The following is a 22780-nucleotide window of genomic DNA, read 5'->3' as shown; positions in this document are numbered from 1 at the left end:
CTATCCAGATCCGTCCATAGTTCCGTTGTGGTCTGGATCACCGTGTTTTCATTGGTGTCGTATTTCTTCATGTATGTGGCGACGTATTCGCCAGCATGACCTCCTTTCATGTAGGACAAAATCATTAAGACCCTGTCGAATTGCTCAGGCAGTCGCTTCCTTTGCGTCACTGCATAGAGCTTCATCTGTGTCTTTCAAGCGATATACTTGGACTTCGTGCCATCGAAGGCATCGGGCTTCATCGCACTTCCATTTATGAGCGCGGCATTGTTTTGGTTCTCGGCCATCACGCCGGGATCAGATGGGGATGAAGGTGGAGTGGGAGAACGGCGAGAAGGTGGGTTCGAAGCATCAGAATCTTCTACTGCTTCTTCCACGGGGTTTGGTGGGCCCTCTGGTGGTGCTTCGGATTCTCCGAGGGCAATCGAGCGGAGATGGTCAGTGACTGATTCAAGAGTGTCTCGTCTGGTTCTGGGTTCTGAACCGGATGCTCTGGGTTGTGGAGCTGCAATAGATTCTGCGGGTGCTCCTGTAGTAACTCTCTGTACTATTTCTCCGCGTAGTCCTTCCCTACACCGGGGACAACAATTGCTATTATCCGGAGAATGCGGGCAGGGCTGTTGCGCGCAGTACCGTAAATTGTCACCTCGTAGATAGATAGATCTTCCCTCTAGCTCTCGGTGTGTATGTCCTCTACAATCGCAGGAAGGCGTGGTCATAGGATATCGGGTCTGTGAAGCTTATCTTGCAGCAACTCTGGGACCAATCGTGTTGGAACGACCGGATCAGAGGTAGAGTTCGCCAAAGATAGGGTTTTTCCAAAAAAGAGCCGAAACGCTATCTTAATACAGTTCTAGGAATAGTATAGCAGCCCAAAGAGCGATTATGTCTCTTCAGTCCGACATCCTGACAGGGATCGTCGATCTAACTGCTATCTCTTTTCCGACGCCCAGCCTCAGCCAGTTGCCACGTTGTACTCAGGAATATCCGCTTGCACTGCGCAAAGCGTTTAACACCACCTATGGTAGGGCAGTGTACGATTCTAATTGGACGGAGCTCTGTTCAGCCGCCTAAGGGCTGGTGATTACAGAGGTGGCTTCGGGGTGTGTGATATGGTAAAAGGTTGTGCAAGTGCACGAAAAAGGGTTCCAGGGGTCCGGGTCTTGATGCGGTAGAATTTGGTAGGGTTAGGATTTAGGGTGAGAGTCGGATGTGTGTATTGGGTGGATCGTCGTGTGGAGATGGGTGATGGTTGGTGTGAGAGTGACGAGGATCATCGTAGGGCAGTTGGTGGAGACTCGAGCTAATGTCAGCAACCTACAATCCAACTGGACTGGGCTACGACGAAGCTGAGGAGACGGACGAGAGAAAAATAGGTGAGGAAAGACCAGCTCGAGTCTGGCTTGTTATTGAGCAGTACGAGCTCCTTTTATACATGTCCGACTGAATACCTAGAATATTCTACGAATATACAGAGGTGTATAGAAAGTAAAAGAATACTATGGAACCCGGGAGAACCATCCAGGATATGTAATATTCATGACACCCCGTCAGTGACGTTTCCTAACCAGAGTGACGAACGATGCAATCTTCAAGTTGGAATTTGGACTCTCTGTACTTATGCATATGCTGGTCGTTTATATGTCCACGCCTTATGTCATTTGCCCTGTATGTGCTATAAAATTTGAAGACGGTATTCCTCCTCGCCTCTCCCCCCTTCCGGAAGTTGATTATGATCAGTGGTGGACTATGCCTTCGTTTGTATGACAGACGAGTTGCTGGTCAGCTCTCTTATCGCGTCCGGGCGAGACTCGGCCACTAGGTCACCGGTCATGCATTGTTGGAACTAAGAAAGACCTGGTTCATTTCCCTCTAGTCTCATCACAGTGACAGGCATGGATTGTACGAAGAATGTAATGTAAGTTCTGAATATGTACATAGATGGAACAATACAATACACCGACCTAATAGTCGTTGAACTTAATGATTATGTCAGCTCCACTGCTTCATTCTTGCAACTCTATCTTCTTGGGAAAGGGAGCAATACTGCTCAAAATCGAGGCACAGACTGTTTATTAAAACTATTTACTAGAGAACTGTGCCTTTATTTTGTTCTCTACTGGAGTCTGCGCAGAGGAGATAGATTTAGCAGGTGCATCCTCTGCGAAGCGTGACGGCGCTTGAGCACGTGATGTGGTGGGGAATGAATGCGGTCTTTCTTACGGTTTGTACAAAGAACCCATGCATTAGATGGTTGAGGTAGAGAATGGCAATCATTGGGCTGTAGATGCGACCGGCGTCCTCGGGCTGAGCATCAATACTCAGCAGGAATAGCAAAAGCCAGACCTGCCAGTACAGGCAGAACACGTTATCGGACATGAACGTCCCCGCGGTACGGTTCGTTCCGCGGCGCACAGCTCCCGGATCCTACTCATCCTACAACCTTCGGACTTCTTAGTCGCCGGGAGGTCCGTGTCCGTGCTCGTTCGGACGGCAAACAAGAGGCGGAGGCCTGCATCGAAGCCAGACGCGAAAGTCACTTTGATCGTATCTGGGCAGCACGGCGTAGCCGGCGTCGACGGGAGGACAAAGTCTCAGCCTGTGAGATCCCCGAAACGGCTGAACAGCCAGGGAGTCAGCTGCAGAGACCGTTCTTACGAGTGTCGGGAAGTCATCGGTAGGCTGTGCGAGCCCGGTTTCGCCTGCGGGCCGCCGCACTGGCAGCCCCTCGATGGCGGTGTGCTGTAGGAGTGGAAGGGTCCTGGCAACAAACGAGACAGGACCCAGCGACTGGTTGTTAGCCGGCGCCATTGAAAACGGCACAAAGTGAACGCTGCTGGAGTCGAGTGTGGAAAGGCAATTGGGCGTGGTGGATCCCGGGGTTTTCGTTGGAGCGTCAGCCCTGCCAGAGCAATATCGCTTTGATGGCCCCTGCTGGGAACGACTATACTGGCTTGGGGACGGTTGGCAACGCCCCACAGCTGGAGAAGAACGTTGTCGAAAGCTGCGCAGCGTGAGAGTCCGAATCGTTGGCGAACAGTGTCGGCATGCAAGTCTGCGGGCTGCGAATCCGCAGTCGCGTACGCGCAGCACGACATTGTACTCGGTAGAGGACAAAAGGCCGGCGATGAAGCCTGTGGGACTGGACGAAAGGCCGACAAGGTCAAGAAAGATGCAAGTTGCCTCAGAGAGATCTCGGCAGGCTGTCTGCAGGAATGGTCTTGCTTTTGGGGCCGCGACAAGTCTGGGACGCGTTTTGATGGTGGCGTGCTGGGAGAGCGAAGAGTCCTGAGCTGCGAACGAAACGGAGTCAGAGGACGAGGTAGTACTGGCCTAGGCCTGTCCGGGTTAGCGTGGTCGACAGCCGCGAACGCGAACGATGCTTACCAGAGAGGTGAGAAGCCGGCGGTCACGCTGAACGTTACCCGTCCGAGACTGTCGAAGACGTCCCGCGAGGAAGAACATCGAGGCTGCGAAGCGTGAGATGCCAGAACGGAAGAAAGAATCAAACCGACTCGGACTAGTACTGGCACCCGGGAGAAGCTGCGAGGTCGTGCTTTAGACGACGCTTGCCCAATGGCATCTGCCCGACTGTGTCAGCCGGAGGACCGAGGTAATCGACGGTACGGGACAACATTGATCTCGGAAGGCTAGCCAGCTTTTGACAGGCGATATCCCCATGGCCAGAGGTGCCGCGGGAGTCTGCCGTTATGACAGGATGCGAGCGGGACGAAAGCGAACTGGTCTGCTTGATTGTACGTCGCGTATGTTGTGGCGTTGCCGTTCGATGTTGTGGGGTCGAACGCGTGGCGCCGCTGTAGCAAAATCGACTTTGATGCTCGCGCCGCACGACTCGTTTCGACAACACGAGATAGTTCCCTTTCTATGCGGACGTAAAGAGGGTGCATCAGGAAGAAAGGACGAGATTATGGAGGATGCGTACAGCTTTGCGCGCGTCCTGGCTAGTCGCGCGTTACCTTCGAGCACGTGCCCGGTGGCGCGGCAGGGCCATCGAAAGTCTAGAGTCCAGATATTGCAGCCATCGCCGCGCGACGCGCGTCCGCGAGGAAGAGGTATGCATCCTGGACGTTCTGACCTGCATCGAGGCGTGACGAGCCTGCGCGAACGAGCACACGTCCGTTAGCGACCTGCTTTCGGCAGTTCCGAGACAGTCGCTTCGGAGTCGGGCCCCACCGATCGCTCGCTCGCCTGCGACGCGCATCCCGGGCGGGTCTCGTTGTATTGGGCGCGGACGTCGGCTGTTCCATCGCAGCACAGGGATACGCGGATGTTAATTGAAGTGGGGCGCGTGACAGATCGCGACAGGCTCCGGTGCAATAGCAAGCATTGTTACAGAGGATTCAATGGAAGATCTCGAGCGTGGACAGAGGGTAGAGAGGCCATAGTGCCTGAAACTCGGAGAGACCAGCTGAGACTGCAAATAGCACGGCGGCGGTGCTGGAGGACATAACGCGGCTGGCTACTGCATATAGAACTGCAGAGGCATGGAGGGGGCTGCTGGTGATAAGCTCAAACATAGGACATTAAGCCTCGTCGCGCAGGGAAGCGTTTCCATCGCAGGCGTAGATCGCACTGGGGTTGCGCGGTGCCTCTGTACATGTCGCGAGATGAGGGTACGGGTCCCGAACAAAACGGTGAGCTATTTCTGACATGTATTGTCGTCTGGGCCGAGAGGGGTACCCGGGTGAGGCTGAGGCGAGGAGGCTAGCAGTCGGCTGCGACCGAGACAGTCAAGTCAGAAAGACAATGGTGAATGCGGAAGCCGTGGAGCATCTGGAACCAGCTGACCTCCCGATGGCAGGTAGCCCGAGCGAGGATCTGTTGGGCAGCTTTGTGGCGTTTGTCTCACGGTGTGTCGCCGGAGGCGGCACGTACGACCCGTCCCGATGCTGTGGCAGGTATGGCACAGGCGTCGGGAGGGCGAGAGCATCAAAACGTCGGGAAGGACATAGTGCGCATCACTCCGGCATCAGCGCTGAGCACGAAACAGTTTAAGGTTGTCGTTGACGACTCTTTCCTGTACCACTAGTACTCTGTCTGCGGTGTCCTTTCCAGTATGCGCGCTGGCCCCTGAAGGCGGGACTCGACGTGCTCGCCAGTGGCTTACGATGCAGATTCTCTACCCTGCGTTGTGCGGCAGGCGCCGGGAAGCGTGGGACCGGGCGGGGTGGGAGGGAGCTGTTTACGGACGGACGGACGGACGGTTACGTGTTGGTGCGTCGGGTCCGGACTGGAGGTCGGAGACGGTGCGCATGGCAGCGAGCGGGATGTGTGTGTGGGTGGGTGAGTCAGCATGCCATCGACGGCGGGTTTGTTTGTCATTTGGCGCCATGAAAGGACTGGGAGGAGTAGCCAGAGCCGGAGGAGGACCATCACCAGAGCTGTGCACGGGCGAGGAGTAGGCTTGGCGGAATAAGGACAGCGCGTTTGCTGATGCTCCATCCATGACCCGATGACGTCGACCCTGGTCCTCCTCAAAACCAGAGTCACTTCAAGGCGCCGCATCCTCTCGCCCACTCATTTTTGTCCTGTTTCAGTCCGAACGGCCCCTCATTCCCGCCACCTCCGTCTTATACCACCCTAACTGCTCACCACCCTCCACTTTCCAGATACCCCCACATCGGCTCCCACAAGACCTCGCCATTCCTCTCCAGAACAGCTAGGTCAAGATTCTTGCCCCTCTCCCACCCGTCATGTCTGCGATAAAAAAGGTTATCGCAAAAGTCACCTCGCCCGGTCATTCCCCAACGTCCTCCACTCACGATGCATCCCTCGAATCCCCGAAGCGTTCGCGCTCCCCCTCTTCCAGGAGTTCATCCACTCACTCTACCTCTACCTCGGTAGAACACGACGGCCACACTCAGCGTGATGGCGGCCGCAAGCCGAATCGTGTCTCTTCCCTCATCTCTCACATTCGTCCCCACAGCGCGCACTCAAAGCATCGCGAGCCCTTCTTCCCTGTCAAACGACACTCCTACAACTCCGCTCACGCGACCAACGGTTTCGTTCACAAAGACGCACACCCCGATGAGACCGCACATTCGCATCAGATTGTCAGGCCCAGCTCCGACCACAAGCTCTCTATGACCGAGGAGAAGGTCCAGAGGCAGGAAGACAGGGAGGTTCAAGATGAGCACGCCGCTCAGACTCGCAAGCAAAAGCATCTCGAGGCATGGAAAATCGTGCGTCGGCAGTCCATGTCACTCTCTTGACAAAAGCTAACACAATCCGTTCATAGGACCCCCTACGGGAGAGCTATGGCGATCTGCCGCTCAACCGGTCGCAGTCGCGGCACTATCTCCCGCTTCCGCACCCCGAAGGACGTACAGAGGACGGTAACAATAACGGTACCCCGAATGGCACTGAGGAGCACTCCGAGCAGTTACCCCTGACCCCTCTCGGAGAGATTGAGAACATGGCGCCGGGTACACGGGTTGCCTTCCGTGCGCGTGTGCACCACATCCGACCACTCGGTGAGTGTGCCGCTGGCCCTGCGCAATGCCCCGGGTGAGAACTGAGCTAATTCCGGCGCAGGTTCCAAGATCGTCTTCCTCCTCTTCCGCTACCGGCAGACCACCGTCCAGGGCGTGCTCACCGAGACGCCGGACGTTGTGTCGGCCAGCATGGTCCGCTGGGCCGAGGGCCTCAGTCGCGAGACGATTGTCCGCGTCGAGGGCATCGTTCAGGAGCCGCCGAAGGAGGAGGGCCAGGAGGAGGTCAAGAGCGCGAGCGTGCACACGCGCGAGGTCCGCGTCCAGAAGGTGCGTCGCCGCCTGAGCCCGTGCAGGGCGATAACGAACGCCACACTGACCCTTTCTCCTTCTTCTTCTGCACCCTGCAGCTGCACGTGGTCAGCAAACCGTCGACGCCGCTGCCGTTCCAGGTCGACGACATCTCGCGCCCGCACGACGTGCAGGAGCGCAGCCAGCACAGAGTCGGTGACCGGACGCGCTTCGCGAACCGCGTGCTCGATCTCCGCGTAAGCTGCATTATGCTTGCATTACTTGGCGAGCGCTTGTGCTGACACAGCCAATTTCTAGTCGCCCGCGTCGCAGGCCATATTCCGCATCCGCGCAGCCGTGTGCGAGCTCTGGCGCGAGGCGCTACTCGGGCGCGGATTCGTCGAGATCCAGTCGAGCAAGTTTCAGGGCAGCGGAACCGAGTCCGGCGCAGCCGTACGTTCTCCCCCCCCCTCCTTTTTTGTGGCTGTTTGAGAGACTGACGGCTCGTTTTCCGCAGGTGTTCAAGGTGGACTATTTCCGCCGACCGGCGTTTCTTGCGCAGAGCCCGCAGCTTGCAAAGCAGATGTGCATCGCGGCCGACATGGAGCGCGTGTTCGAGATCGGTCCCGGTAGGTGTCGTTTTTAACGCGTGAGCGGCTCCTCGCGCTAATCTCGCGCCTCTCCCTCGCAGTGTTCCGCGCGGAGAACTCGAACACGCACCGGCACTTGACGGAGTTCACAGGCTTGGACCTCGAGATGTCGTTCGAGAACCATTACCACGAGGTCCTGGACGTCATTGACGACACGTTGAAGCATATCTTTAAGGGTTTGCAGCAGCGGTTTAGGAACGAGGTGCGTCTTTGCGTTATCCGAAGTACGGAGCGGCAAAGTAACGGGCTTCACACACAGATCGAGACCGTCAAGTCCGCTTTCCCACATGATAACTTCGTTATCTTGGACGAAACGCCTCGCATTCGCTTCAGCGACGGCATCAAGATGCTCAAGGACGCTGGCTTCCGCGAGGACGATGGTTCTGAACTCACGGACGAAGATGACCTCTCGACAGCTGCGGAACGCAGACTTGGCGCGCTCGTCAAGGAAAAGTACGGCTGCGACTATTACATCCTCGACAAGTTCCCGGTCGACGTGCGTCCGTTCTACACGATGCCGGACCCGGAGAACCCCAAGTTTTCGAACTCGTTCGACATCTTTGTGCGTGGCGAGGAGATCCTCTCGGGCGGACAGCGCATACACGACGCGGTGATGCTCGAGGAGCGCATGCACAAGGCAGAGGTCGACCCAGAGACGATGATGGAGTACGTCAACGGCTTCCGGTGGGGCTGCCCGCCACACGGCGGAGGCGGTGTCGGCCTCGAGCGCATCGTCATGCTCTTCCTGAAGCTCGGCGACATCCGGTGGGCGAGCCTGTTCCCGCGTGACCCGCGCAGCTTTGGCACGCGCGGCCAGGACCCCGAGGAGGCGAGCATGGCAGCAGCTGCGAAGCTCATCCTGCACGGTCCCGAGAGCAAGACGCTCCAGCCTGGTCAGAAGCGAGGCGAGCTGCCTCCGCTAGAAAACGTACGTTGTCAAGTTTTGGTTGCGACATTGTCATTGACGTGTCTGGATACAGCTCATTGCGCGATACGGCGACGCGACGAACACGTCCTGGGTCGACCCGGCGTGGACAGTGTGGCGTGACGACGCGACGGGTGCGGCGATTGGCTACATCCAGCAGGGACACTTTGCGGTCATCTTCGGAAAGCCGCTGTGCGAGCCGAACCAGATCCCGCGTGTCGTGAAGGCGTTCCTCGCGTTCCTGCGCTCGCCGCAGATGGACCTGAAGCCGATCTGGTGCTGCGTCGACAAGAGCACGGAGCGCTACCTCGCAGAGGAGCTCGGGTGGAGCGCGATCGTCGCCGTCGCTGAGGAGCGTGTGAACCCGATGGCAAAAACCCCCGAGGCTGACGACAAGACGGTGCGGCGCAAGATCCACCGTGCGGAGCGCGAGGGCGTGAAGATCCACGATGTGAGCGGCGAGCCCGACGAGGAGCTCCGCAAGCAGATCGAGGAGCGCTGTCGGGACTGGGAGGCCCACCGCAAGGGGACGCAGATTCACCTCACAGGCGTGCGGCCGTTCGATGACGTCAAGCACCGCAAGTACTTCTATGCAACTGACAAGGACGGCAAGGTGCGTCTTGTTCGCCTCTTGTTCGCGTCCCTGCACGACACTGACGTACTACGCTTCCACTCTCCGCAGATTTGCGCGCTCGTCGTCCTGGCGCAGCTCGCGCCGGTCCACGGCTTCCAGATCAAGTGGGCGCTCGAGTATCCGGGTGCGCCGCTTGGCGCGATCGAGCACATCGTCGCGTACGTGATCCGCAAGTTGGGCGACGCGGGCGTACGGACCGCGACGTTTGGTGCGGGTGCCGCGAACCGGCTGCAGGGTGTGGACAACGTGGGCGGGTTCCGGATGAAGACCCTCGAGAAGGCGTACAACGGCATCAGCTCGACGTTCCACCTCTCCAACAAGGGCGACTTCCGCGGCAAGTTTGGTACCGAGCAGGACCCGCTGTACATTTGCTATCCCAAGGGCAGCCTTGGTGAGTTATTCTTTCTTGGCATATTCGAGAGGAGGAAGTGCTGACGCGAGTGTGCGTAGGTGTGCGAGGCATAGAGGCTATCATGTCTGTTCTGCAGAAGCCGAAGTAGAGCTCCCGACGCTCGGATTATATACAAGATACGTTACACCTCCCAGACGGACAGATCGCACTGCCGACGGACTCGACCCCTCCTACAATACATCCCTCTACAATACATCCCCGTATATTTCCCTCCACTCATCTCTTCCTTCTCAAGTCACTTACGCCAACCATACACTACCTTAACGAGCTCCTCATGTAGTACGCACTGGGATAGATACCCGAACTCCCTGGGCATATCTCTCGTCCTCCACACAGCTTATCTTTATACTCGCACTTGGGCAGATTCGGTTCTCGCTCGCATTTACTGTCTCCCGTCCCCTCCTTTCATATCATGACACGATAATGTAGCATTCCCTGTTTTTTTCTCTCTCTTTTTGCTAGGATCTCGTGTGTGTAGTTTTATCCTGTTTTTTGTGTTTGCTCTCTGGGTGTACCGGCTCTTCGGTAGGGTTAGAATGCTTATGTCATGTGTTTTAAGATTAGACGAGTTGGAGGTGTGGAGCGCGAGAGGAGATGTCGCAGGTACGTCTCGGTCTACGTTTGCGCCGGGCTGATGCGTTCATAACCGCTCCCGGGCCTGGACAACCTGCACTCGATGATAGCATAGGTATTGGGAGCTCCATGCTTTCGCGCACGAACGTTGGCTGTCTGGCCAAGCTGGAGCTCGCTCCACGCTCATCTCAGACGCTGCGTAAAGTTGCGCCGGCAACGCGCTGAGCGCGCCCTTCTCCCCCGACCTTCTCCCTCGACCCCCTCGTCATCCTCTCGGGAAAATTCGTACTTCGAGGTCACTGATGACAGCTTTGATGACGACGTTGATGACGACGTGAGGTGATCCGGCCCTCTTGTGCGCGGTCGTCGAGCTCCTTTCGAAGATGTCAATGTTGCAAACTTCGGCGTAGGAGCTTCCAGCCCGGTGGAGCAAAGAGAACGTCGACGTTGCCATGGCCTAGACGTCCGGTGTTACGTCGGCAGCATCAGGCTCCCCCAGTGCCGTGAGAGTACCTGCGCCGGCCGCGTCAGCCTTGGTCGTTTACAACTTCATGCATGCGCTGCGAATAAGAACTAGAGTTTTTTTTTTTATAGCTTTTGGCATGTGTCACTGGGTCGATCTTTGGCTAACTTTACTCTTGTAGAACGTCGAGCTTCCTCCACCCCCTTTAGTTGGGTTCCAGCGTATGGACATCAGTGTGCTTGCCACAAGGAGCTGCCGCTGCTGGCCTGGTAAGCGGCCCAGTATCGATGGGCAGGCCGTCGGCAGACATGTCTACCACGCGGTTCGGCTGCTGCCTACTCTTTTTTCCCTACGCATCATACTGTGTACATCTAGGGTACATCTGCAGTGACTACTCCCTGCTCAGATGATAATCGTGCCGACTGTCGCATTGCGCCGTTGTGCAGCTGCCTCGGGATAGTTGGCAGCTCTTAGATACAGAAGTGTCACAACCATAGCTTAGTGAAGCTCGTTGTCGTGCAACAGTTCTTGACAGTCACTCATTGCGCGCAAGCCATGACGCTTGTGCTGTCTGGCAGCGTACCAAGAAGGCGAGAAGGCAGTGCGCCGGCGTTCTCTTCTCTCAAGTGCTCTTGCTGCACGCGCAGAATGACTAAGATCCGATGGTGAGCCTCTGCACGCCGCGTGCGATGATGTATAACGCTTGCTCGCGATCTCAGGCCGCTTCTACTAAAAGGCCTGAAGTCCATTTTTGCGCGTCCACGTTCACTGTATCAAGCTTCTCCACCGTGGCACTTATCTGGCCGTGAATGATTATCCAATTTCAATCCTGCTGCGCTTTGTTCAAAAGCTTGAAGTCCACGGCGCCTTGCAAACAGTACTGTATGATCGGAGTGCATTTTTTTTCTTGTTTCATTTTTGTTCTATTATCCCTGTTGTCTAAAGTTTACAGCCTTTTGCGAAAAGCTTGACAGTGCGGAAGTAAGGCTCCAACTGTTTTGTTTGTTTACTGTGTATAAACGTTTATTACTGTTTACTGTTTCCGTGTGTGTAAATGAAGTCATATAAACTTGGTGTAAACGTTTATACACAGTAAACATACAGTTTCCTCTTGTTGTTTGTAAAAGGTCTTAGTGTTGTACATTCATAGTCTTGCTAACAGACTTGACCTTTATTGGGCTGAAGAGTGCATCGCACCGCCTGTGCATCGTCCTCGGGCGGCCTCTTTGAACCCCCAAGCCCGGTGCACTGTATCAAGCGCCTATGCCCTGAGACTTACTGGGAGTAATGGTAGTCATGATCCTAACTTGTATTGAGCACAGTCTGAAGGCGAGCATTATAAATATAACATAATGTGTATTTATTGACTGCTCCTCTACATATAGTCTACTGTGGGCACTGGCAGCCTGCCTGCAAGAGTGCGGTATGCGGGAATGTTGTGAGCCCATACTTCATTCAAGAGGAACAATATTAATATTAGTTCAACCTCATTGAGCAATGACAGTACCACATATGATACCAAGGCAAATTGACTCTAAAAAAGGGCTATCAGAGGTCCGCACCCATGTGGCAGTCTTCTTTAGGCCAGCTCTCGAAGTCCTAGCGCGAGAGTATGTTGTGTCACCCCCGAAGTGCCAGGCTAACACTTGCATAGGTTATTGGCCCACTTCTCAATGATGAGGTCAATGATAGGACATGCCAACCTTCTAAAGGCGGAACCGCAAGCTTCTTACAAGCCCCACAGATACCTTTGTAGGTCTTACCCTTGCAGTACAGTGCTGCCTGGCAATACCACTCCCACAGCTTGTGATTGCCAGTGTTTGTCCTCCCGCAACCTCCACTGGCCGATCGAGACTATTCGTGTGCCCGCAATCTGCGTACTATGTGTAGGGGACACCAGCGGGCCATAGGGATGACCATAGCACGATGCTTGAGGTACGGAGTGTTCAGATGCTGCCTGATGGCCGGTCCGTGCTCGGGATGTGATGCACGCATTGCTCCTTCCCTGTACGCATGAGTAGGTGCACTATCTATACACGTTTGAGTTGGGCCTAGTGTTTGGGACATCAATATCGTAAGTAAGAAGCTGCGGCCTCGCTTTTCTCTCGCGCCTCAAGCAAGCACCTTGCGTTGCTCAAGTACTGACATTTGTACCTCTCTTTTCAGGCTCAAGTAGAGCAGTAGGCTCACACAGGTTTCTCAGAGGCTAATCTGGCACAATCCACTAGAGTGGGTTAGATCCCTGTAATAACTGTTTGTTTACTGTTTATAAACTGTTTATAAACATTTACAACCGTTTACTGTGTGTTTACAAAAAAAGTTTACACGTAAACTAAACAGTTGGAGCCTTATGCGGAAGGGAAGAGATTAGAAAAGAAGCATAGGACACGTGGGCGCATTCGACCTATGGGGGCGCCTCGTCTTTTATCTTCCCTTCCTGCCTACCGTCAAACTCCCTGGCGGGGAGTCGAACCCCGCTTTCGCGCGCACCCTTCATGATGACAAGCGCGTGTACTAACCGATATACTACCAGGGATAAATGATAAGCTCTACATGAATACCATCACATCTAGGCCGCCTTTGAACGCCGTTATGGGAACGGACATCCTTGTGGCGTTGAGTACCCCGCTTTCGGACCATCCCGGTGAGCTTGTCCGCCAGTAAGCAATCCTGCACTCACGGCATCTACTCTCTTTAGGAAATAACGAACGGCGATACATTCGCAGGCGTTAACTTGGAGGTACCAGAAGTCCCGGCAGGGCTGCGCCATCATCTGCAACGGCATTAATCCGAGTGTTACGAAACGCCCAGAGAACGTAAGAGCGCCAGGTGTGGTAGAACAGTTCTCGAACTGCGCGAACAGACCGCCACTGAACCGTCCGGTTCAACTGGTTCGGCTCAGCACGCAGGCGTGTTTTGTCCACGCAGCTCGAACCATTTGGATCAATGGTTCGCGATGATCACACGACGAGTCACTGTGCTTCACATGGTAAGTTGGATACCAAATCATACCCCCAATTTCATCGCAAGGTACGAACAGCTGCGTGCCCAAGATATCTGCGACACGCATTCCGCAACACGTTCAGTTCGCGTGCGCGATTTCACCGCGGACAGAGCATGCACCATCATTTTACCGTGCTATTGCGGACCGTCAAGGCAACACATTTTTCGAATACGTCCGCGAGCACGAAGCCGCAGGTGCTTGAGCTCAGTTCGACCCGTTGACGGTCCTTCTGATGCCGAGAACAGCAAAACCCGCAGGAGTTTCAGCTGATGCTTCGAGGGAGCACTGCTTTCTCCGTCTTACGTGGATTTCCTTTTTTTCATTTTGGGCCCGTGTTCCGCTCGGAGAAGGCTTTTGGCGGATACTCTTCCGCTGCTGTCGGCGTTGCGGACACTCTGCCGTCCATCTCACCTTTGGCGCTGCAAAATTGTGGCAGACAAATTCAACGAACATACTACATCAGCCCGCGGTGCCGCAGGGGCGCGCCGCGGATCTATACTCTAACGTCAGAGCGCACGGCAACGCCTAAGATAGCATGTTTTACCCAGCATCTCCCGCTTCAGAGGTCTTGATCTCTATCGCTAGCCAAATGAGGGGACAGATGCGCACCATGTGCGGTTACGACCGCGCTCGATCTTTGCGAGACTGTTACGGCACGCACCAGGCTGGTGCACAGCCCGTAACAGATGGGTTAAGGCGACGTTCTATGCACATTTGAGCAATCAAAACAGGACAGGGCCGGAACCCAGTGCGACGCAAGGTGCGGCGTGCTCGCTGAGGGCCACGATGCAGCTGAGGTGAGATCCTCCCAGCCGTACCACACGGACATTACCACTTCCGTAGCAGGCACACACCAGATAGCAATATTGCACGAACCTGGTACCCTGACGCGACCCTGAGAACGTCGCTGCTCGGGAGTTCAGGCATCTGGCGCAAACCGGCGTGCGACTGCTTCGTAACAAGATCCTTGCATGCCCGATCAGCAATTTTGACCACGGCCGTCATGTGCGATGCGTGTGTTGAACGGCGCAACAGGCACCGGGAGTTGCTACGGAATATTCCTTCAAGGTATCACGGACCGACCTCGAACGCGAAGTACGATCGGCGTATTCTCACAGCGTGATGCAAGAGTCTGCTCGGAAACCACCGTGCACTGCGTTGAAAGACACGGCCGTGGCAACAGGACAAACATATCCAGGCTGATGTAGTAGTCAATATCAAGAGTCACAAATGCGGTTGTGTGTGAAGTGATAACAGTGTTCGGGGATAGGCTTGCTGCGAATCAGACTATGACACCCTTGAAGGCGTGGGCATCAACTGCTCAAACACAGCTAGGAAGTTGAGAACGCACTGCTGTGTTATGGCCCTTCCCCTATCTAATGTATGGAATTAGGAGTCTAAGCGGCACGCTCTTGAGAATATCCTGCATCGCGGTACAGCATGGAAGTCTGCCAGTACTGTAGCGAAGTGCTAGAAGTGCTTGAAGTGCTTGACAACCAATGCACGCGGGAGCACAGTCGACACGCTGAACTTTGTCGGTCTATCTCTTCAATTCCACTGAGTATTCAGGATGACCTCACCGGAGGCCACTCTGAAGTCGTGTGTTCTACTTCTGGCTTTATTCAGTACACGTCCTCGTCGCACTCTCTCCTTCACGCCTCCCACCAAGAGTCTTCTCTGAACCTTGTCATATTACTTAGTCGTCTCGGTGTCACTAACAAAAGCCACCGTTAGCCTTTGGCCACCCTGGATCGCTCGGTGTCGGTCATGCAACTCGGTGTCGGTGTCTCTTTTTCTCTTTCCTTTCTGAATCTTTCGCTGACGTATGCACCTAGGCCGTTCCTCGGTTCTACAGGTTCTATACCTGCTGTCCTAGGGTGTACGTATCCTGGCAGAACGTGAGAATTAAGGGCATATATCGCGAGAAGCAGCGGGCGACTGGGGCCAATAAACGCGACGCGCCGCGGTCACCTGACTCTGCCCGATACAGCTTCCAGAGCTGTGGGGACGCAGCTCGACTTGAGAGACTCGACCGCCTGGCTGTGTCCTGCCGGGCCGAGAGGGGGGGCTCGGGCGTGCAATGCCCAGGTATTCTCATGCGTTTACTGCGGCTTGGACACAATATCTGGTCGCGTGAGCGTCAGCGTGAGGTTCGAAGACGGCCTCTCGTAATGGCCGCATCCACGCGCAGGTCCGTCTGCGCCATCCGCTACCTTGAAAAGTCAACCATCTTGACTTTTCTGCTGCCACGCCTGGATACCACAGATATAGCTAGATCGTCTGCCGTTATTGGCAGAGTTACTAGCCGATCTGGTGAGACACGCCGCGAGCGAGCTTCACGGCGATCTCAGGGATGTCTCCGATGTTGGTGGGACAGGCAATTCCCAGCCTCGATGTCTTTCGTGAGCTCCACCGTGCGCGTGCAGCAGACTATGGTCGACAATAACGAGAACATACATGACCCGGAAGCGAGCTGCAGGGGTGATTCCCGTCTTTTGTCAGAGGCTCCCTGCCCGTCTGATCGGGCACGGAGACAAAGCGCAAAAGATATTCCCCCCGGTCCCGAATGATGAATGAAATTCAAAGTCAATACCCTCCGCGAGGGCGGATCTGAGTGGCGCGTCACGCCTGTGGAAGAGAGGTTTTGGCCGTATAGGTGAGAAAGTTGACCATGCAGCTGATGTCACTTTGACTACCGCCGACGAACTAAGTCGCCCACGAAGTCCCACGCAACACCGCCGCCAGATATCACATCGTAGACACACGGGAACAATTAGGTGAAACGATCTTATTGTAAGACTACTCAACCGGTCATCTCCAGTTGAAATCTGATGCTACCATATGATTTATACTACTGGCATACGAGGACTTAATGGGTAGTGTGTGATGTGTAAACGAAGACAAGAAGCAAGACCGTGCCGGACATCGAGGCGGCACCTGTGAGGATTTTGAGGGGAGAGTAGGTCAGGAGGATACAATAGAACGGGCAGTCCAGAACGAAATGGCAACTACCCAGCCACAGGACACAGCCTGGTGGAGTACGATAATAGTTCTAGAGAGGGTTGTGTGGTGAGGCGAAATATAGGCTACAGGGCGAAGGGACTGTCAGCTAAAGTGCATCAATGATACAGATAACGTATGAGCGTGGAGGTGAGGGAAAAGTGGGTCATAGGGAACGAATAGTGTTTAAACCGTCCGGCGAGCCGTGCGCGACGATCAGAGTTCACAGTTCGCGATCTCTTGCTCAGCCTCCAACGCGGTGTGCACACGCTCGTGACGTGGGAGCATGTGTACCCTGTAGGGCATAGGGGTGCGACCAGAAGTACCCTCGTATTCCTCTAGCGAGATCGGCTCGGTCGGGACTTCGTGGATGGTAAATGCCCAGAGCAGTCGGGAAATGGCGAGGAAGAGAATGCGCTCGGCGACATTGATGCCTGGGCAAATCCGACGGCTGTAGCACACGCTCATGAGACATTGTCGTGTGTAAGACGGGGAGAAGGTTGAACCTACCCGGCACCAAACGACCAGTGATCGCGCTCCATGGCATTGGACTGGTGTGCCGACTCTGCACAGCTCATCTCATCTCCAAGATAACGATCAGGGTTGAAGGCATGACTAGACAGGAGCGTCAGACAAATTGCTCCGCAGACAATAAGAATGGAAGTGCGGGAAAACGTACGGATCAGAGTACCGGGCTTCGTTGTGATGGAGCGTGAAGCAGTTCAAGATCAACGCAGAGCCCTTGGGAATGTACATTCCATTGTATACGAAGTCTTCTGTTGAGCTGTGCGGCGTTGCGTTCCAGAACGGCGCGTGGACGCGCAGAACCTCCTTGATGATCGCACGAATAAAGGGCAGGTCCTTCTCATCCTCGGCCACGGGCCAGCGATCCCTGCCCACGACAGCGTCCAGCTCGTGGTGGGCACGTGCCTGGATATCCGGGTGCTTGCCAATGAGGGCGAGGAACCACTGGATAATGCCGGAAGTCTATACGGGAGAGGGGTGGAAATTGCAATTAGCTACCGCCCTCTATTGTCCTGCCAACACGTAACCGCTCACCGAATGGACGCCGCCGATGGCAAACGCAGCAGAGAGCATGCACATGTCTTCCCAGTCCAGCTTCTCCTGCTGCTGGCCCTCAATCAAGACCTTGGCGAGGCAGTGCGGGACGTCCTCGCCCGCGTCCATGCGCGCCTTGACGGCCATGATCATCGCGCCATACACCTCAATGAATTCGCTGTGCAGCTTCTCGGCGCGTGCGTGGGTCCTGTTCGGCAGCCACTGCAGCGGTTCGATGAAGTCAACGAGGTTCGCAAATGGCCCTGATATCCAGTTATCTCAGCATTTTCATCTCTCACACAGCCAAGGACGGAGATAGCCCACCTGTCAAATCATTAAATTCCAGCGCCATGGCCAAGATGCGTTGGATAAGCGGATCCGAACTGGAATCCGTACGGGTGGCAAAGGCCAAGGTAAGCATGTTGCTGGGAAGCCGTTGTAAGTAACACAGCATCCATCCATCATAAGATTTGAACTCACTTGAGTGTGTAACGACCGGTGTAATGAGCGGGGTTAATTGGGAGGGCACCTTGCATAGATTCCTTATACATAGACCTAATCATAATGCGAGCCTCATAATCGAGGACATCGTTGTAGCCCTGAATCGCCTTAGGCGTCAAGAGCTGAGCCGCAACCTTCCGGTGCTGACGCCTGGAATGACGGAGGTTGGAGAAGACAGCGACTTCAAGCGCAGAATAACGTACCAAGTCTCGCCATAGGGAGAAGCAGAGATAGCACGACCCCTCAAGATGGTCTGGTTCTTGATGAAGTATTGCTTGCGACTCGAGAAGATAGCGCCGTTGTTGACGAGGAGCTCGCGAGCAACATTGGCATCGGAGATGACGATGTAGAGCTGATTGCCGATGAAGAAGGAGTAGAGTGAGCCGAACTTCTGGGCCCATGCATGCAGGGTACGCTCAGGATAGTCCGGGAGGGAGGGGAGTCGAAGGAGAGGGCCAGGGGGGATCGAGTTTCCGTTCTTGTCGACGATGTTTTTGCGGAAGAAGAAAGGAAGGACAATGTACAGGGTGGCGGCTACAATGAGTACAAATGTCAAGTTCGCATCGAGGTTCTGAGTGAAGGTAACGTCAGTGAGCAGCTCAGGAGGACGACGACGACTAGCACGTACAACCGCACGGAAGTGGAGCGGCGCGGTGGAGACGATGCTCATGGCGAAGAGGACGAACCCAAAAGTAATGGAACAGAAGGGAGAAGAGGTCAAAACGGTCGCAAAATGGAAGGTGTTCGCAACGCGGCTTTTATGCATCGAAGCCACACGCCCGACTCGAGATAAACGCGGAGCGCGAGTAGTCACACACGTATGTCGGCCGTGAGGCATGTGAAGGTAGGAGGCCTGTGCGACCTGATCGTGCGAGCCAATCTGGATGGGTTGAAGAGATCTCCATCGGTTAGGATGTCGTCAAAAGAGTGTCCGAGGAGTTGGGTAAAGAAGTGACCGGGCGCTGCGGACGCGTATCTGACAAAAAATCGGAATCACTGGTTGTGTATCCGAGTGTATCCCTTGGGCGGATTGATCGCGACCCAATTTTGACCTTATTGTCCGCGCCCAGCGTCAAGCGGTATGTTACCCGCCCTACGCATGCAAAAATGCAAATAGTCGCCTTTATTAAACGGACAATAAGATCAAAGATTCACACTCACCAAGATGAGCCGTGCCGGCTGTGATGGCGGGCGGAGGGATGCCGTGTCGCGGAGTGCGCGCATCTCGGCGTTCAACACTACTCCTTACGGATCGAGGCGGCAGTCGTCACACGGGAGCGAGCGCGTTTGAGTGTCAGGCGTGCCGTAAAGTGAAGTCCGCACCTGAGGGCTGGGGGCGGATCTTGGACATCGCGACACGTTGACAGAAGTTGCACGTACCGCAGGATCCGCACCTTTGCAATATTGGCCGGATTAATCGAGATCAAACGGCGGCAAAACGCGTTGTACGCCACAACAGGGTGCGCACAATACGCTTGAGACACGAGCTCGTATTGTAGGGTCGACGAGCTGAACACCCTTGGGTCGAGGTGGACCGCCCAGATGACGACCCTAGTTGCCGCTTTCACGCGTACGGGGCTCAGCTGTGACCGCGAGGGCGCGAAAGCCTAGCGCACCGGCTTGAGTCATGCCTTACTTGCGGCATAGGAAACGGCGACGTCTCGAGAAGCATGCTGAGACAGGAACGCCGGTAATTCTGGACGTAGCCTAGATTTTAAGCGAGGATGAAACTACCGGTAGTACGACGCCTCCAGCGAAGCATGCCTTGGGTATGCGTGCTTGGCGGGATTGGCTGCCTGGACAACGGCAGCTCATGCAGATGGCGGGGCGGAGGAGTCCTTGACTTGGGCACAACGATTTCGGCCGCATTTCGTTCGCATTCGCACGGCGTAGGCCACTGGTACCAGACGCTCAAGCGCAACCCTGTGACCGTGAGAATTATGAGCGCCATGGGCGCCTCAAGGACTTCCAATGGAATTCCGCGCCATCAGCGCTCTCAGCTCCCGCGCCGTAGCGCGGTATGCAAGCGCCGCAGGGCGGGAGTCGGACGCGACGGCGACGCGACCCTTCACATAAAATTCTCTCCGAGATCTTCGTCGATTCTTGGCCGCCGCGACGACCTGCACAGCCCACCGGCTCATGTCCTCCAACGTAAGGCGCCGCCGCTGCGCGAAAATCGCACAACACGAACCAAACCACGCTCGGCGCTCCGTCCTCGTCTTGTTCCCCAAATTTCTCTATAAACGTTTGCTCTGAGGCTCGTGTCGTCCTCTTCCCCACCCCGCTGCTTCCCCTCCTCCGGCGTGTCTTCGTGCTGTCTCCTGTCTCCTGTCTCTCGCTCCGCGAATTCCACCTCTCGGCGCGAGCTGCTTGCTCAGCTCATCGCCCGCTAGACCCTCTTGAGCATCAGGCCACTCATTGCCTTGATCAGAATACTGTATAACATGGCTCAAGCGCTGTCAACATCACACGGTCTCTTGGCCGTGGTGCTCCTCAGGCTTCCCTCGCTTCTTTTCCTCCCAAACGTGTCTTCAGACTTGTGCTACTTTTACACGCTCCCTCGTATGACTAGCCCTACCAGGTAGCTGGCTTGTTAACTGCATCGGTTATTAACTATAAGCCTTTGAACGTTATGCGGGACACTGCGTGCTATCTCCCCTTTACGACCTTGCAAAACCTTCGCATCTGACAGGTTGACGACTGATTTCGCTTCAAGCGACGCAAGACTTTCTCTTCAGAAAGGATCCCCGACTGTGCCCGCCCTCCCATTCAGTGCCATCAAGAGGGTGGCATGTGCAATTTTCCTTTCTGAGACTTTTGCTTGTGTCTCCTGTGTCTGTGTGTCTAGGCGTTCATCAGTCTCGCGTAATGTTTGGCTTCATTCAGCAAGTCTTCTCCGGGTATGGGCTCGCCCTGTATCCACCGAGGGTGCCACTCGAGGGCGTATATTATACGCCGCTTGCGAGTCAAACTCCCCAAGTCGTCTCACCCTCCACACCTTGGACCAACGATCGGCACTCCGTCTGGAGAACGAGTCGTTGACCCGTCAATCCGCCCTGACTTCACATAACTAGTCGAGAGGTGTGCATGGATACTCACTTGTGCTCTTGAGATTGAGTTCGAACATAAACGCTTCTCCACAGTGTGAATCCGTGCCCATCAATCATTCTCCACAATGGCTAAGCACGATGTTCCTCTTGACATCACGTTCCTTGTGTCAATCTGGCTCGAGGTATGTGGCTCTGACATTCGGCTCGCTGCGCGACATATCTGACCGCTACTCTTTTCGCCACAGGCCCTGGTTTATGGTACGCCACCAGGTGGTTTGCAAAGAATACGCTCGCTCATCTTTCTGCGACAGGCTTCTTCATGTGTCTGTTCTGCGCCTCCGTTTACATCAACGTAGCGTTGCGCAGGGCGCAGGACGTTCACAGTAGGGTGAGTACGAGTGGCTTCGGCTTAGCATGTGCAATGTCTCACGCTTTCGCAGGTCATGTTCGGCATCGGTATCTTGCTATTCTTCATGGCTTCAATGCATGTCGGTGCGTCCTTTTCCATCCTATAGCACGTAACGAATACTGAACTCTGTCGTGCAGCCATGAACTGCTACCGCATGGTGATGGCGTATGTCATCAAGCGCGACGCCCCCGGAGGACCGGCTGCCTACATCGGTGCTTTGGCTCCTTGGGACCATGTCTTCAAGGATACTATTTATGCTACTCAAGAAATATTCGGGGATGCGGTTGCCGTAAGTGTCATTCTTTTCAAATTGATGCCTCACCGTTAACACTTGCGCCTAGATTTACCGCACCTGGGTCGTTTGGGGCAGGGACTGGAGACCAATTGCACTTCCCTCTGTTCTACTCGTAGTTAGTCTGGGTGGGTATCCAAGCTTCGTGTACCTTTCCATCACTAACGTCGGCCCTTAGTCTCTGGCTACTCGGTCTGTGGTCTCTACACAACCGAGAGTAGCTCCGCCAGCGTCTTCGACCCCCGCCTCCTCCGCTGGATCACCACCTTCTATGCCATCTCTGTCGTCCAGTCCGGTCTGACCACCGGCCTCATGGCCTACAGGATCTGGCAGACGGACAGGAGGTCTATCAAGTTCCGCACGAACCAGGAGGGCAACCTGATGCCGATTCTGCGTATCCTCATTGAGTCTGCGTCCATCCAGTTCATGGCGGAGGTCATCCTCCTCTCGCTCTATAGTGCCAACTACAACGCGCAGTACCTCCTGCTCGAGCTCATTACACCGCTGGTCGGCATCACCTTCAACGCCATCTCGGTCCGTATCGCGCTGCACCAGTCGGAGATTATGCAGAACGCCTCCAAGAGCTTCGGCGCCATAGAGTCAGCGGTTCCCCACGCGATCAACCCGGTGGCCACCATCGGTTCGATCCCCATGCGCAGGATGAACCCCACGCAGTCGATCAACATCCAGATCAAAAAGGATGTTGAGGCATTTGGCGATCACCAGAGCGGCGACACCGACTTCGTCGACTTCGAGAGGAAAGTACACGATGAAGAGATCGCACAAGTCCAATAAACCAGCCTCGCCACATACCAATATTACCCATTCCTGTCGTTGCTTGTTTGTAATTCACTACGCATTTTTGCTTTCTCTCTCTTTCATATTCCACTCGTTTAGCATTGTCTCGTCAACTTTGTATAGATTTCATGCTGTGAACAACCTGGAAGCTAATTGCAATAAACACGGAATTCGGAATAAAAAAAATTGATACCTGGACGATATGGTCGCGAAAACGCGGAATCAGTAGACGGGAATGCATTTATGTGCTTCTGCGTTCCTCCCGAA

At 55.0% G+C, this 22780-nt stretch overlaps 5 protein-coding genes and 1 non-coding gene across 6 annotated transcripts; 3 read left to right on the top strand and 3 right to left on the bottom strand.

Moving 5' to 3' along the window:
* Nucleotides 1-5034: 5034 nt before the first annotated feature.
* On the top strand, nt 5035-6238 carry PHACADRAFT_254225 (uncharacterized protein). Its single transcript, XM_007394634.1, has one exon. It carries the CDS (start codon nt 5715-5717, stop codon nt 6231-6233), a length of 519 nt encoding a protein of 172 aa, XP_007394696.1. The 5' UTR covers nt 5035-5714; the 3' UTR covers nt 6234-6238.
* Nucleotides 6239-6249: 11 nt separating this feature from the next.
* PHACADRAFT_118899 (uncharacterized protein) lies at nt 6250-9937 on the top strand. Its single transcript, XM_007394633.1, has 10 exons — nt 6250-6494; nt 6556-6782; nt 6863-7000; nt 7062-7196; nt 7261-7372; nt 7435-7595; nt 7653-8321; nt 8374-8931; nt 9001-9343; nt 9403-9937. Exons 1-10 carry the CDS (start codon nt 6437-6439, stop codon nt 9450-9452), a joined length of 2451 nt encoding a protein of 816 aa, XP_007394695.1. The 5' UTR covers nt 6250-6436; the 3' UTR covers nt 9453-9937.
* Nucleotides 9938-11767: 1830 nt separating this feature from the next.
* Nucleotides 11768-12257, bottom strand: PHACADRAFT_254224 (uncharacterized protein). Its single transcript, XM_007394632.1, has one exon. The coding sequence runs from the start codon at nt 12050-12052 to the stop codon at nt 11888-11890; it is 165 nt and encodes a 54-aa protein (XP_007394694.1). The 5' UTR covers nt 12053-12257; the 3' UTR covers nt 11768-11887.
* A 595-nt stretch (nt 12258-12852) lies between these two features.
* On the bottom strand, nt 12853-12936 carry PHACADRAFT_t50. Its single transcript has one exon. It is a non-coding gene; the product is annotated as a tRNA-Asp (tRNA).
* A 3244-nt stretch (nt 12937-16180) lies between these two features.
* PHACADRAFT_254221 (uncharacterized protein) lies at nt 16181-19788 on the bottom strand. Its single transcript, XM_007394631.1, has 9 exons — nt 19126-19788; nt 18593-19057; nt 18168-18535; nt 17944-18114; nt 17788-17888; nt 17464-17726; nt 17084-17391; nt 16915-17019; nt 16181-16855 (listed from the first exon to the last, which is right to left on the bottom strand). The coding sequence occupies exons 2-9, from the start codon at nt 18800-18802 to the stop codon at nt 16621-16623; spliced, it is 1761 nt and encodes a 586-aa protein (XP_007394693.1). The 5' UTR covers nt 18803-19057; nt 19126-19788; the 3' UTR covers nt 16181-16620.
* A 1171-nt stretch (nt 19789-20959) lies between these two features.
* On the top strand, nt 20960-22698 carry PHACADRAFT_254219 (uncharacterized protein). The gene is made up of 8 exons (XM_007394630.1): nt 20960-21045; nt 21108-21196; nt 21260-21272; nt 21326-21402; nt 21455-21506; nt 21561-21712; nt 21765-21843; nt 21894-22698. Exons 2-8 carry the CDS (start codon nt 21140-21142, stop codon nt 22508-22510), a joined length of 1047 nt encoding a protein of 348 aa, XP_007394692.1. The 5' UTR covers nt 20960-21045; nt 21108-21139; the 3' UTR covers nt 22511-22698.
* The last annotated feature ends 82 nt before the right edge of the window (nt 22699-22780 follow it).

Source organism: Phanerochaete carnosa (assembly GCF_000300595.1).
Source record: "Phanerochaete carnosa HHB-10118-sp unplaced genomic scaffold PHACAscaffold_4, whole genome shotgun sequence".
Classification (NCBI taxonomy): Eukaryota; Fungi; Basidiomycota; class Agaricomycetes; order Polyporales; family Phanerochaetaceae; genus Phanerochaete; species Phanerochaete carnosa.
Note: the sequence above shows the minus strand (reverse complement) of the source record. Positions and strands in the feature narration are given on the sequence as shown.

Excerpts from the sequence above, each read along its gene's own strand:
- PHACADRAFT_254225 (XM_007394634.1), top strand. The coding sequence starts at position 5,715 with ATGTCTGCGATAAAAAAGGTTATCGCAAAAGTCACCTCGCCCGGTCAT.
- PHACADRAFT_118899 (XM_007394633.1), top strand. The coding sequence starts at position 6,437 with ATGGCGCCGGGTACACGGGTTGCCTTCCGTGCGCGTGTGCACCACATC. Across the intron at positions 6,495-6,555 it reads GCACCACATCCGACCACTCG|GTTCCAAGATCGTCTTCCTC; the intron begins GTGAGTGTGCCG and ends ATTCCGGCGCAG. Across the intron at positions 6,783-6,862 it reads GCGAGGTCCGCGTCCAGAAG|CTGCACGTGGTCAGCAAACC; the intron begins GTGCGTCGCCGC and ends TGCACCCTGCAG.
- PHACADRAFT_254224 (XM_007394632.1), bottom strand. The coding sequence starts at position 12,052 with ATGCAAGTGTTAGCCTGGCACTTCGGGGGTGACACAACATACTCTCGC.
- PHACADRAFT_254221 (XM_007394631.1), bottom strand. The coding sequence starts at position 18,802 with ATGCCTCACGGCCGACATACGTGTGTGACTACTCGCGCTCCGCGTTTA. Across the intron at positions 17,020-17,083 it reads GAAGCCCGGTACTCTGATCC|TCATGCCTTCAACCCTGATC; the intron begins GTACGTTTTCCC and ends GCTCCTGTCTAG. Across the intron at positions 16,856-16,914 it reads CACTGGTCGTTTGGTGCCGG|CCGTCGGATTTGCCCAGGCA; the intron begins GTAGGTTCAACC and ends CGTGTGCTACAG.
- PHACADRAFT_254219 (XM_007394630.1), top strand. The coding sequence starts at position 21,140 with ATGGCTAAGCACGATGTTCCTCTTGACATCACGTTCCTTGTGTCAATC. Across the intron at positions 21,403-21,454 it reads CGCAGGACGTTCACAGTAGG|GTCATGTTCGGCATCGGTAT; the intron begins GTGAGTACGAGT and ends ACGCTTTCGCAG. Across the intron at positions 21,713-21,764 it reads TATTCGGGGATGCGGTTGCC|ATTTACCGCACCTGGGTCGT; the intron begins GTAAGTGTCATT and ends ACTTGCGCCTAG.